Raw genomic sequence first — 14,789 nt, forward strand, 5'->3', positions numbered from 1 at the left:
TCACTCGAAGACATAGGTTTTGTTTAAGCATCACTTCAGTCATTCTGACTGGTTCTCTTGGACCCCACTTAACAGTACGGTGGTTCCTATGACTCAACACAGAAGAAAGAGAACTACGAAAGATCTAAGTCTTCGAGCTCCATAGGCTTCATGTGGTGTCTTCTCTTGTCATAGTCTTCAATGTGAATATCTTCATATACCACCTTTGACTTCAATGTCTTCATACATTTTTAGGGGTCATCTCTGGTAGGAAAACCGAATCAATGAGGGACTTCTACCTGTGTTATCCTGCAATTCTCACAAACACATTAGTCCCTCAACTAGGTTTGTCGTCAATACTCCAAAACCAACTAGGGGTGGCACTAGATGCACTTACACATGTTCATAAGACCAAGAACTATTCTGCTTATTCTTATGAGTACTATTGTCCACCTGCAAGACTGTTTGCTAGGGCTCCAAAGCCAAAGTTATCAGATGCTGCACTTAGACTTATTGCTTCTAATCCACCCTTGAAGATGTGGGTGGCTAAGAAAGCTTAACTCTCTTTTGCAGGAAAGGGTCTCCAGCAGAAAACCAAAATCGTCTGACGCTATTGGTGGGGACCTTAAACATCTTGTAGGGCGCAAGATCAAATGCCCGAATGGTCTTACTATGTACTTTGTTCCTGGATCGCTTGCTACTCTCCCTATCAGTCCTAATCTGGATCTAAGCTTTCATAATCCACTGGTTCGTCAAATGTTTTTGCTTCACAATTCTCTTCGTGAAGCCTATCCCCCTAACTGCACTGTAGGGTACGACACCAGCGTCTTCAGAATGGATTATTGATAGTGGGTGTACCAATCACATGACTGGCAAAAGAAGCCTTCTTATGGACTCAACCTTACGTCCATCCGGCAAGAGTCACATCACATTTGCTGACACTGGTAAAAGTAAGGTATTGGGTCTAGGTAGAGTTGCAATCTCAAAGGATCAACACATGGATAAAGTCATGCTTGTTGAATCCCTTGGCTTTAACTTAATGTCTGTCTCAATGCTTTGCGATTTGAACATGATCGTGATGTTTGGAAAATATCGTTGCCTTGTTCTAATGGAATCTGACAAGTCTCTAGTGTTTGAAGGGTATCGGAAAGATGATTTGTACGTTGTAGATTTCTCAGCAGGACCACAGCTTGCCGTATGTCTTCTAGCAAAAGCTTCAGAATGCTGGCTCTGGCATCGGAGGCTAGGGCATGCTGGCATGAGGAACCTCCACACCCTTGCAAAGAAGAAGCATGTCATAGGCATCGAGGGCATCAAGTTCAAGAAAGATCACTTATGCGGTGCCTGTGAAGCAGGAAAGATGACGAGGGCCAAACATCCCTTGAAGACAATCATGACAACTACTCGACCCTTCGAACTGCTCCACATGGATCTTTTCGGTCCTACTCATTACTCAACGCTTACTACTACTGCATGTCTCTATGGCTTTGTCATTGTTGATGATTATTCTAGATATACTTGGGTGCACATAATCCTCTACAAGACTGAAGTGCAGGATGTCTTCACACACTTCGTCAATCGAGCAATGAACAACTATGGCGCCAAGATAAAGCACATCAGAAGTGACAATGGCACTGAATTCAAGAACACTGGCCTTGATACATATCTTGATACTTTGGGCATCACACATGAATTCTCAGCTCCATACACGCCACAGCAGAATGGCGTCGTCGAACGCAAGAATAGAACACTCATTGAGATGGCCCGAATGATGCTAGATGAATACAAGACTCCAAGAAAATTCTGGCCTGAAGCCATTGATACTGCATGCCATATAATCAATCGTGTTTATCTTCACAAGCTTATGAACAAGACATCTTATGAGCTCCTTACTAGCAAGAAGCCAAATGTCAGTTACTTCAGAGTATTTGGCGCCAGGTGCTGGATCAAGGATCCACATCACACTTCAAAATTTGCACCAAAAGCACATGAGGGTTTTATGCTTGGATATGGAAAAGATTCACACTCCTACAGAGTCTTCAATCTCTTTCATTATAAAGTGGTTGAAACAGTGGATGTGCGGTTTGATGAGACTAACGGTTCACAAAGAGAGCACCTGCCAAATGTGCTAGATGAAGTTCCATCCAGCGAATCAATCAAGCTAATGGGAACTGGAGAAATCATACCCTCTGAAGCTCAACCTGAAGAGGAACTTATCATCTCCGCATCTGATCAACCTGAAGACAATGCTCAGCCTGAAGACAATCCCACTAACAATGACAATGATCAGCAAGAGCAAAATCTTCGTCCTGTACATCCTCGTGTTGCCAATGAAGTGCAGATTGAGAGAATAATTCATAGCATCAATGCACCTGGTCCGCTCACTCGTTCAAGGGCAACTCAGCTAGCAAATTTCTGTGGGCACTTCGCATTCGTCTTAATAACAGAACCCAAGAAAGTTGAAGAAGCCTTCATGGAACCTGAATGGATTCAAGCCATGCAAGAAGAGCTTCAACGGTTTGAGCTGAATAATGTATGGGAACTGGTTAAGCGTCCTGATCCTCAGAAGCACAATATAATAGGCACCAAATGGATATACCGCAACAAGCAAGATGAGCATGGTCAAGTTGTCAGAAACAAAGCTCGTCTCGTTGCTCAAGGATATACTCAAGTGGAAGGCATTGACTTCGATGAAACATTTGCTCCTGTGGCTAGACTTGAAGCCATACGCATACTGCTGGCCTATGCAAATCATCATAACATACTTCTATATCAAATGGATGTGAAGAGCGCCTTTCTTAATGGCAAGATTGAAGAAGAAGTGTATGTTGCACAACCGCCTGGCTTTGAAGATCCAAAACATCCTGACATGGTATACAAGCTCAACAAGGCACTATATGGCCTCAAACAAGCCCCTCGGGCTTGGTATGACACTCTCAAATACTTCCTGAAGAGCAAAGGCTTCACACCTGGTTCCCTCGACCCCACTCTCTTCACGAAGACATATGATGGTGAACTATTTGTGTGCCAAATATATGTGGATGACGTCATCTTTGGCTGCACCAATCAGAAGTACAGTGAAGAGTTTGGATATATGATGCAAGAGCAATATCAGATGTCCATGATGGGAGAGCTGGAGTTCTTCCTCGGTCTTCAAATACGACAGCAACGCAACGGCATCTTCATATCTTAAGAGAAGTATCTCAAAGATTGCCTGAAGAAGTTCGGTATGCAAGACTTCAAAGGCTTCACGACGCCAATGCCAGCCAAACATCATCTGGGTCCCGACGACAATGGTAAAGAGTTTGATCAAAAGGTATACCGCTCCATGATTGGTTATTTACTTTATCTATGTGCATCTAGGCAAGATATTATGCTTAGTGTTTGCATGTGTGCTCGATTCCAAGCGGCACCAAAGGAGTCGCATCACTTAGCTGTGAAGCGAATTCTTCGATATTTGGCTCACACCCCAACTCTAGGATTATGGTATCCAAAGGGCTCAGAGTTTGATCTGGTTGGATTCTCGGATGCTGATTATGCTGGTGACAAGGTGGATCGCAAGTCTACATCAGGCACATGTCATTTTCTGGGACGATCACTTGTATGTTGGTCTTCAAAGAAGCAGAACTGTGTATCTCTCTCCACTGCTGAATCTGAATACATTGCTGCTGGATCTTGCTGCGCTCAGCTTCTATGGATGAAGCAAACACTCAAGGACTATGGCATTCATCTGAAGCAAGTGCCACTCTACTGCGACAACGAAAGCGCTATCAAGATTGCCAACAACCCAGTTCAGCACTCGAAGACAAAGCACATTGAAATTCGTCATCACTTTCTCAGAGATCATGTTGTGAAGGAAGACATTGATATCATACACGTCAATACTGAAGAGCAATTGGCAGATATCTTCACCAAGCCCTTGGATGAGAAGAGATTTTGCAAGTTACAGTGTGAGCTAAATATCTTGGAATCCTCAAATGTCTTGTGATCAGGCACACATCCTAACACTTATGCATATTGATGACTTAGATGTGCAACACACCAAGTAAAGTATATCTTCAATCAATGAAGACATACATTCTAAGTGTGAATACATTAATGTGGAATTTGACTTCGGAGTGCCACGATAATTGTGCGCCGTGTCTGGGTCTAATACTTCCTATACGGTGGGTAACGCCACCACCAAAGGTTCTATTTGAAGTGTTTCACTCATGGCGTTACATTCACCATGTCTTCACATTTGGTTTGACTTCAATCTCAACATGTCTTCATGATTATCTTCACTATATTGATTATATATATATATACTAGTGTTCTGTCCTCTACAGCATTCACTTATAGCTATGTTTTCGTGTTGAATCTCTTGAACTAAGTGAATGTGATCGGACCCTAACCTCTCCATGCTTTCTATCTCAAACTCTATCTCTCCAAGTCATATGCATTCTATTGAAACTGTCTAATGTCTTCTCTGCGTCCTTGTTAGCAGAAGATACAGAGACAAACTTTAAGTCCGTTTTCAATGCTCATTCCGTCACCTGAAACCCGGAGAAGTGGGAACGACCACCCGACAATCCAGGCGTGCGTGGGACGTGGAACACCCCCCGATATGCTGCATGATGGCCACGTGTTCCTCAGATGTGAATCGCTAGGGGCACCTGTGTAATAATGCAGAGCCGTCCCTGTCCCTATAAATACACGCCTCACCGCAGTCATTATCTCTTCTTCCACTCTCGCACGAACCCTAGCGCCACCGCTAGCCCTCGACGATGCCGGCGACGAAGCGCTTCGCTGACGCAACCTCTCTGGCGCCGTCTTCACGCCGACTGCGGACATCGTCTCTCCGCCGTCGCCGTAGGTGTCCTCCGTCGCCAAGTTAGGGCACGGACGATCGAACTGCTCGGCCTTCCCTTCCACTCCGTCTAGCAGTTCTTCGTGTCGTAAATAAAACTTCCTTTTTCCGGTCCCTTTGATTCTATAGCTTTGTCACTTTCTACCACAAGCAATTTCTATTCACACAAGTTGGATCTCTTTCATACTGCATCTCATAACATGCCTAGTATATTCATATATACTTCACAAAGTAGTTAGATTCCTCACTTGTACTGATCTCTGGATTCGTACAAATCCGGAACCAACTCCTTATCTATGAGTGAATGTCTTCACACGATGAGGTCAATGTCTTCTAAACTGATTTATCTTCAAAATCTTCTGAGAATGCATATGACCTCTTCCCCTTCCCTCGCACCTTAATGCTGTCACAGGTACATGTCCGTGGGAGAATCCCTTGGTTCTCATAGTCTGCATTCATTTGTAGAATTCTTACAGTATCATATAAATTCTCCCGAAGCCAGTTCCTGTTTGTCCAGCAAGCGAAAACCTTTGAAGCCTTTGAACATATTGAAGCCTTTCAGTTTAAAATTCATGGCATCAGATAAATCTGCAAGGAAGGGAGGCAGACAGCGTCATGGCTGAACATCAAGAGATCTGCATGATGACCTCTCAGAACTTTACAAGACAGATCCCGAAGAGGATTATAATCAGCGCAAGACCCGAATCCAGTGGATTCGAAGATATTGGGCAGAACAGTGGTACAAATATAGATTCGTGACCAAGGAATATGCTGAGAAGAGTGCTATCAAAAGTCCTTGGGTTGATATTCTCTTCTGAGGCCTTCCACCCAAGAACAAAGCTGAAGCTATTGCTCAGGGTTTCTATCCCTGTATTGTCGGGGACCTCAGCCTGAAGATGCCGACCCAGCAGCATTGCTATGGTGTCGTGACGATAATCTCTTCAAGCGCAACTTCCAGCACGCAAAGGCATCGGCCAAGGAAAACAAGAAGTCATTGGGACTAGACTTCAACCCTGGTCCTTCTGCTCCCCGGGCTGACGGCACACGTGATGCAGAACCCAATGTCATCGGTCCTTTCTACAACCTTGAAGGTCCCATCACCCATATCTTGGTTCAAGGGACATCCGTGAATGAGCCTGCAGATGACGATGAATCAGATGAAGCGCCTGTCGCACCGAAGCCAAAGAAATTGAAGCAGCCAAAAGCTTCAAAGCCTGCCTCTGCCCCAAAAATCTCACGGGCGAAGCCACTGGCCACTGCACCTCCTGAAGATAGTGTGCAGTCTGAAGATTTGTCACGCATCTCCAAGCCCCAGAAAGCCAAGATGCCTCTGCCACACACCGGCCAAGAACTGACAGCTGCTGCCATACTGCGCAACGATGCCATCGATCTGTCCAGTGATGAAGATCTTGCAGATGACGCTCTTGAGCAACTGATCAAGAGCAAAGAAGAAGCAGAAATCTTCAACAATTTGCCTCTCTTTGATGTGGCAATCATCCATGACTTCATTGATGAGTGGTTTGAAACGGCCAACCTCAGCTTCGAAAACTTGCAACTTCCCATTGGTCTCAGTGTCGCCTTCCATGGCGCCATTGCTTCAGAGCTAGCTCTCGCTCAGCGCATCGTCGAACTGAAGCAAAAGATTGACTATGAAAAGGCTCAGTTCAAGAAGCATATGGCCATGCTCAGTGTACAAGAGGTCAAGAACTTCAAGCTCATGATGCACGAGCTTAAAGAAGCCTCTCTCAAGAAGCATGAAGAAGCTCAAGGCTCTCGTGAGCGCATGAATTGCCTGGCTGACAAGTGTGTGCAAGCCTACAATGAGGCTGAGAAGCGCAAGGCCCTTGGGCGTCCTGGCATCGACCCCAGGATGGCTGCAAAGAAGAAGAAGAAGCCCGCTATGGCCAAACCCAACGCACCAAGGCAGGAAGTAGATCCCATTGTCTTCTCAACTAGCATGACTGGCTCGAAGCCCAAGGCCCGGTCAACCGCTTCAGAGCTGAAGACGATGAGGACTACTGAGGCTGAAGCCAGAAAGAGGAAATATCCTGAAGCCTCTGCTGCTGCTCCCTCCAAGAATAAGCGGAAGACCAAGAAAGAACGGGCTGCTCCCATGGAGCCCTTAATTGTTGAACCCATCTCCATGGTTTGCCCTGACCCTGAACCTCAGGAGCGCCAACTGACTGTCCATGAGCCTGCTTTCACCGAGGCTCATGAAGCTGAAGACTTTCCAGCAGCTGATCCCATCGCTGCTGAAGACATTGGTCACCATGACCATGTTGAAGATGATGCAGTTCTTCCTCAGCTCGAGCACCAACAGGTATCATCGCCTGTGCTAACGCACAGCGAACTCATCAGCATTGGTCGTCCTATGACGCCAATTGCTCAGGATGCATCATGGGCTGATCGCCCACAAGCACAAGAGGAAGAAGAGAGGCCCAGCCAACTCCAACTCCACAGGCGTCGCCAGCGTTATGCATGCTTCGCAAAGGACCAAGGCCTCCAGTCTCTGAGTCTGAAGCTAAAGCTGCTGAAGACATTCCGGCTGCATCAGCCGATGAAGAAGCAACCCCAAAAGCTGCTACTCCCCCGTCCCACCAAGAAGCTGTTCTTGAGGAGAACGTGACTGTGACCGACCCTCCAGATCGTCAAGTGGAGGTTGAGAATATTGAGGCTGCCACCACCAACACCAATGAAGCCACTGACGCTGTCATGGCTGAAGCTAATGTGGAGCCTTCACCAACCCAAGCACCAGAAGTCAGCGAAGCCACTGATCCCACTGCTTCTATTCCTGCGCCTGCTGCTGGTCCTCAGTTCGACTATCATGTTGAGCACAGGCCTCAGGTACAGAAGCCAATCCCAAGATTGCCCAGGTTTCTAGGTCCTGCATCAGCACCTGGATCCTTCAATGTCAATGGCTTCAAAGCAGACAACACTTTCTTCAATAGCTCCAGGAACCCCTACTCAAGGGAAAGAATATCATCTGATCGGTTCTGGAGCTATCCGCAGGGAAGCTATTACTCCTGCATTCTATACAATCAAGGTCGCATCTTCCCACATAAGCGTCTTGACATTGAAGCAATAGCTGGTCTGCCCTGTCTGGAAGAAGCTCTGGATTGCTTCAAAGAGGTTGGATTGCTGCCGTTTGTCACCGACCAAGAGCACTGGAATGAAGAGTTGCTGCTCCAATTCTATGCCACACTTCACATCCGTGGGTACAACAGAGATCCGAAGACTTGGGTCCTGGAGTGGATGACAGGAAATGTTCATCACAAAGCCAAAGCCTTTGATATCATTGAGCTCACTGGTCTACCCACTCCTGGCGATCTCTACGAATTTGGCTGTCAACTTCACAGTGAAGCTGTGGAGAGCACCTTTCAGAAGCCTGAACCTAACATGAGTCAGATGCTCAGTATGATGAAGCCATTGCCCCAAGATGCTGCATATCCCAAGGAGTTCTTTGTTGAAGACCTTGAGTATCTGCCAAGGACTATTTATCACATCATAAGGCGAACTCTCTGGCCCATCAAAGGACATTCTCCACATGCCAAGCTGGAAGGTGCAATGAAGACTTTGGTCTTCTATATTCTTCATGGCAAATGCTTCAATGCACAGGACTTCTTCATCCGCCAACTTGCTGCATCAGGCTCTGATCTTTTTGGCTTGAAGTTCTACGCTCCATGGATAATGCGGCTGATCAAACTCCACTCCGCTATCTCATATCAGCCATCTGCTCGCAATCATCGGATCTTTCTGCCTGATGTGGATATGTCTATTGAAGCCATTTATCTTGAGCCTGCCAAGGAACCTCTAAGTCTTCAGAATGCGGAGCATCAAAGTTTTTCTCAGAACATTGAAGGAGTTGAAGTAGTCACTCGTGTATAACCTTTGGCTGGAACTACACGTGCACCACATCCTGCCCTTACTGAAGCCACTGACAGCACAATTGCCCAACGACCCAAGAAGCGCACTCGTGTTCTCAATGACCGAGAGCTTCTGGTGGCTCTTCATCAGAAACAGGATAGGCATCATGACTGGCTGAAGCGCCAAATGCAAAGCCTCTTGGTGGATGTCAACCGCATTCGCAATCTTGCCACCAAGAATGCCTTTGTTGCCCATGAAACCTCTCGACGCACATGGAAAGGGCTGACGCTGATGTGCTCTGAAGATGATATTCAAGAGGATGGCTTCTCTGAACGCTTCAAGTTTGACTCCACACCTCCTTGAAGGGCAGTGTTGCGACGAACTCCATCTCTTGAAGACTCTGAGTTCTCTTCCTCTGCTGCAACTGTGAATGCCAGAGTGATTAAGGATGAAGACGATGCTACTTCACCGCCACCTCCTTCAGCACGCTTCGACACTGCCACAAGTTCTTCGGCACCGCCGAACATCATTGACGACCCTGCTGCTTCACCTACTCTTCATGGGAAGGAGTAGATGCTCTATGTCTTCAAACCTTTTTGGTCCTTACTAACAAAAGGGGGACAAGCATATGAGTTTGATAGTCTTCAAGCGGGTCCATATGGGCGGGTGCTTTATATTTTGCCAAACTCGATGGTCGTCTGCTACTTATTTGCCACTTTGTGATGCGATGATAAATTCCGCATGTGCGACGATAAATTCCGTACTTAGATCATTTTGCAGACGTCCATTTTCCATTATGCATGTCATTATCTTCACATACCTTCACATGTATAGTGGATTGTCATCATAAGTGGAAGAGGATCTCCACAAGCCCAACCTGCCATGTGCATTTGCATTCCAAAAGCAAATTACTTATATGCACATCTTCAGGGGGAGCCCTCACAGCTTATGAAGACAATTCCCTATCCTTTTACAATTTCACATATTATATTCCCCGTTGAAAACTTCAACTAGTTTATCATCAATCACCAAAAAGGGGGAGATTGTAAGTGCATCTAGTGCCACCCCTAGTTGCTTTTGGAGTATTGACGACAAACCTAGTTGAGGGACTAATGTGTTTGTGAGAATTGCAGGATAACACAGGTAGAAGTCCCTCATTGATTCGGTTTTACTACCAGAGATGACCCCTAAAAATGTATGAAGACACTGATGTCAAAGGTGGTTTATGAAGATATTCTCATTGAAGACTATGACAAGAGAAGACATTGCATAAAGCCTATGGAGCTCGAAGACTTAGATCTTTCGTAGTTCTGTTTCTTCTTTGTTGAGTCATAGGAACCACCGTACTATTAAGTGGGGTCCATGAGAACTAGTCAGAATGACTGAAGTGATGCTTAACCAAAACCTATGTCTTCGAGTGAAGACTATGAGAGCGAATCTTGTCTAGAGTCGGACAAGTCAGCTTTGCTTGTAGCCCAAGTAAAGTTGCCGTGTGAGTTTGAAATCTGACCGTTGGAACACGTGTCAGTTCCTTAGTGACCCAGGGTCATTTCGGACAAATCAGGTCAGGTTGCCTAGTGGCTATAAATAGCCCACCCCCTACAACCATAAACGGTTGGCTGCTCAGAGTTAGAGTACGGCTTTTGTCGTTTGAGAGCAACCCACCTCGAAGCCTTTGAGAGAGAATTCCTTGCGAGGATAAAGCCCTAACCACCCAGAGCCAAAGAGTGTTAGGCATCACTTAAGTCTTCTTGTCTGTGTGATCTGAAGACTTATTACACTTGAGGACTGTGAATCCTAAAGCCGGTTAGGTGTCGCGTTCTGAGCATCCAAGAGACATTGTGGATTGCCGGTGAACAAAGTTTGTGAAGGTTTGGGAGTCTACCTTGAAGACTTACCAGAGTGATTGGGCGAGGTCTGTGTGACCTTAGCTCAAGGGGAATACGGTGAGGACTGGGTGTCCTGAGCTGCGTGTTCAGGACTGGGTGTCCGGGACTGTGTGTCCTAAGGTTTAAATACCTAGCCGCTCTAACCAGACGTACAATTGTCACAACAACTGGAACTGGTCCAACAAATCAGTGTCTTCAACGAGTCACTGGTTTCATCCTTCCCTTCCCTTTACTTACTGTTGGTCCTTGTGAAGTCATTGTATGATTGCACTATCTTTTGTCTTCACTAAGTGACTGCGTGTTCTGTTTGGCTTCATAATATCTTCCTACCCGATCCTTACTACATTACTGCTATTAGTCATTGTGCTTTCACTTCATTGAATACTTGACTATGGTTTGCCTAGTGTAGTCTACCTTCCGCTGCATGGTAATAGGTTTATTTCTATCGTTTGTCCTCGAAACTTCCACGTTTTGAAGACTTTCATAAAAATCGCTTATTCACCCCCCCCCTCTAGTCGATATAACGCACTTTCACTCCCGGTTAGTTTTTGCACTCACGAACCATCATGGCCACTCCCCAGAACACACAGGTGCTGACGGCATCAGTCTACGTCCCAGAGACTGTGCATGGTACACACTCGTTCAAAATCGACAAGTACGGCCTTTATCGGGGCTTGGGCGTCGGCAACTGCATCCAGTCCGCTAACTTCACCGTTGGCGGCCACGAATGGTGCATCCGCTTCTACCTCGACGGCTACAACGAGGCTAACATAGACTATGTGTCCGTTTTTCTCGAGCTCAAGACCAAGAACATTGAGGTGGGGGCGATGTACAATCTGATGCTGGTCAATCAAGCCATAGAGCCGTCGGTGTTGCCTTCCAACTTCGCAAACTTCAATGACAGGCCTCCTGTGGTGTTCAACACTCGCAATGACAAACTCGAGGCATGGGGTTTTGTTGCATTCAAGAAGAAGTGCGAGATCGAAGGCTCATCATACATTTTGGACGACTCAATCACCGTCGCATGCAACCTTACTATTATCACATTAAAGGATGCCAAGGAGGTGGATGCTGGGTTGATCGGTGACAACCAAGTGCCACCATCCGAATTGGTTGCTAACCTTAGTAAATTGTTAGGTTGTACAAAGGGAGCTGACATGTGTTTCAAGGTCCAAAATAAGGTATTCCATGCTCACGAGATTATCCTGGCGATGCGGTCGCTGGTCTTCTGGGCGGAGTTCTACGGGCCGATGAGGTTCAAGCATGGGAACGTCAAAAACATTGAAGATATGCAACCCGGTGTCTTTAGAGGACTGCTCCACTTCATCTACACAGACTCGCTACCTCCGATGAAGGACCTCAATGCTGGTGGGTACGAAGAAATGCTTAGGCATTTACTCGTGGCTGCAGATAAGTATGCTATGAAAAGGATGAAGTCAATATGCAAGGGAAAACTTTGCCAGAGGTTTGATCAAGAGACTGTGGCGACAACATTAGCTCTGTCCGTCCAGTACAATTGCAGCATGCTCAAAGATGCTTGCATTAAATTTATCAACTCCTTGAGTAATGTGGATGGTGTGGTTGCGAGTAAAGGGTATCAACACCTGAAAAGAGCATGCCCTACTATATTTGTCGATATGTGGGAGATGGCAACCAAGGCTCGAAAAGTTTAGATGTTCACTCTAGATAAATTCTTTGAGTAGTTACTTCACTTGATGCCATAGCAACCTGAGATCATTATTTTGTCTATTTGTTTTGGAAAATTGGAAGTTCTGCTGGAATTTAGTCTATTTTGGGCAGCCCAATCACTATTTCAGAAATTCCTAATAAATCCTAGAGGCCCACTCAGCCCATTTGTGCAAGGCAAGGGATACTACTAAAGTTTAGTCCCACATTGCTAGTTTAGTGGGAGTTGGACCTCCTCATAAGGGAGGTTCTTTCCCCACTTGTACGAGCATGAGAATAAGAGGGATATCCACGCGCGCTCCTCCTCTGCCGCCCGCCTCGCCACGCCTCGCCTCGTCACGACGCGCCACGCCGCGTCGCAGGTTGCGGGAATGAGCTGAGCCGATATCTAAATTTTTGCCACGCACTACGGGTATACGAAAGGTCACACGGAAGCTGAAAAGATTTTTGCGAAAGTGGAGTTTGAATGCGAACGGTGCAGCCCTTCGGCTGCTGGCTGTTTGCTTGGCCTCCGTCTCTTCGTTTCGCCTCCCGTTGCTGCCCTCTCGCCGCCTTCTCTTGCGCCTATAAAAGGGAGGTCGCTCCTCCCAGAGAGACGCACCAGAACTTCTCCTTCCTCTCGCCACCGGTTCCATTCCCTGAGCTACCGCTGTCTTCCTCATCCCGGTTTGTGGTGTGCACCGCGAGTCAGGACAGTAGGCCTCCGAAACCGCACCTCTTTGAGTCCTGTACGGGAGAAGGGTGATAAGGTTTTTGGGGAGGGCTCCGTGCGAGTACTGACTTCTTCATCACGGACTCCGACGACTACTTCCCCGACGATGACTTCTTCCCCGACATCGATGACCTCATCAACGACATGGCTGGAGAGGACGTCGACCCCAAGTCCAGTGCTTCTACTGCTGTTGTCCCGTACGTATTTATGCTCTTTCTGTTAGACGTCCTGCCACAGTTCTTTGCTCTAGTTTCTGCCCTACATGTGTCAGGTTCTACTTCATATATGCAACTTGCTATACTGTCTGATCTAGATGTGTTTAGTTACAGTTCATATGTGAAGTTGCTATTTACCTTCTCCTTGTCAAATCGCATGACTTGCTTTATCACTGTTATATTAGTCATGCTTTATCTAGTATTTCTGTTAATAAAATCATTTGGTAAATTGCTCATATTTCCAACAATCCAAAAACCTTATTATAGGCAATTTACACCAAGTGGTTTTGCTGCTTCCATGAGACCTCCTATGTTTGAGGGTATCCACTATAAGAGGTGGCGCGTGAGAGCAGTCTTATGGTTTCAAACCATGAGTTGCTATGACGCCACTCTCGACAAACCTGAAGGAGAGCTTGATGCTCAACAGGCACAAGCTTTTCAGAAAATGGATACTCTGTTTAAGGCTGCTCTCTTGAGTATTCTTGGTGAGAACATAGTTGATGCTTATGCGTCAATTGATAATGGAAAAGATATGTGGGATGCACTCGAGGCCAAGTTTGGGGTCTCGGATGCTGGCACTGAGCTGTACATCATGGAGCAATTCTATGATTACAGGATGACTAAAGAGCGCTCCGTGGTTGAGCAAGCTCATGAGATACAATCATTTGCTAGAGAACTTGAGCACTTCAGTTGTATGCTACCGGAGAAGTTTGTTGCCGGAGGTATCATCACTAAGCTTCCTCCTTCATGGAGGAACTTTGCTACCTTGCTGAAGCATAAGAGGCAAGAGTTTTCCGTCCCGGATCTCATTGGCACTCTTGATGTGGAAGAAAAGGCGAGAGTAAAGGACACGCGTGCTCGAGGTATTGAGGGAGGATCTAGTGCCAATGTGTTACAGAAGCAGAACTTCCAGCCCCACAAGTTCAAGAACAAGGGCAAGTTTGATGGTAAAGCAAAGTTTGATGGGAAGAATAAGGCTGTGCAACACACGAACTTCAAGAAGAAGAATGGCAAGAAGAAAGGTGCTTGTCATGTGTGTGGGGATCCTGATCATTGGGCTCCTAGTTGTCCTAATCACTTTGACAAGCATCATCCTGGGAAAGGCGGCAAGACCGCTAATGTTGTCATTGGAGACACTGACATGAAGGATGCTGGGTATGGTATATTTTCCACTATTCTTTCAGTATGTCATTCTCCTGACTGGTTGATTGACACGGGTGCTAATGTGCATGTATGCGGTGATATTTCCATGTTTTCGTCTTATCAGACCGCATGGACTTCAACCGTGCTGATGGGCATGTTGGAAATATGCCCTAGAGGCAATAATAAATTGGTTATTATTATATTTCCTTGTTCATGATAATCGTTTATTATCCATGCTAGAATTGTATTGATAGGAAACTCAGATACATGTGTGGATACATAGACAACACCATGTCCCTAGTAAGCCTCTAGTTGACTAGCTCGTTGATCAATAGATGGTTACAGTTTCCTGACCATGGACATTGGATGTCGTTGATAACGGGATCACATCATTAGGAGAATGATGTGATGGACGAAGACCCAATCCTAAGCCTAGCACAAGATCATGTAGT

At 46.1% G+C, this 14,789-nt stretch overlaps 1 protein-coding gene across 1 annotated transcript; it reads left to right on the forward strand.

Annotated features, from left to right (window-relative positions):
* Window positions 1–11,147: 11,147 nt before the first annotated feature.
* LOC119330142 (BTB/POZ and MATH domain-containing protein 2-like) lies at window positions 11,148–12,254 on the forward strand. The gene has a single exon (XM_037603260.1). It carries the CDS (start codon window positions 11,148–11,150, stop codon window positions 12,252–12,254), a length of 1,107 nt encoding a protein of 368 aa, XP_037459157.1.
* Window positions 12,255–14,789: the final 2,535 nt, after the last annotated feature.

The sequence above is a fragment of the Triticum dicoccoides genome, chromosome 7A (genome assembly GCF_002162155.2).
Source record: "Triticum dicoccoides isolate Atlit2015 ecotype Zavitan chromosome 7A, WEW_v2.0, whole genome shotgun sequence".
NCBI classification, from domain to species: domain Eukaryota; kingdom Viridiplantae; phylum Streptophyta; class Magnoliopsida; order Poales; family Poaceae; genus Triticum; species Triticum dicoccoides.

What these genes read in the sequence shown, in the direction of transcription:
- LOC119330142 (XM_037603260.1), top strand. Translation starts at nt 11,148, where the DNA reads ATGGCCACTCCCCAGAACACACAGGTGCTGACGGCATCAGTCTACGTC.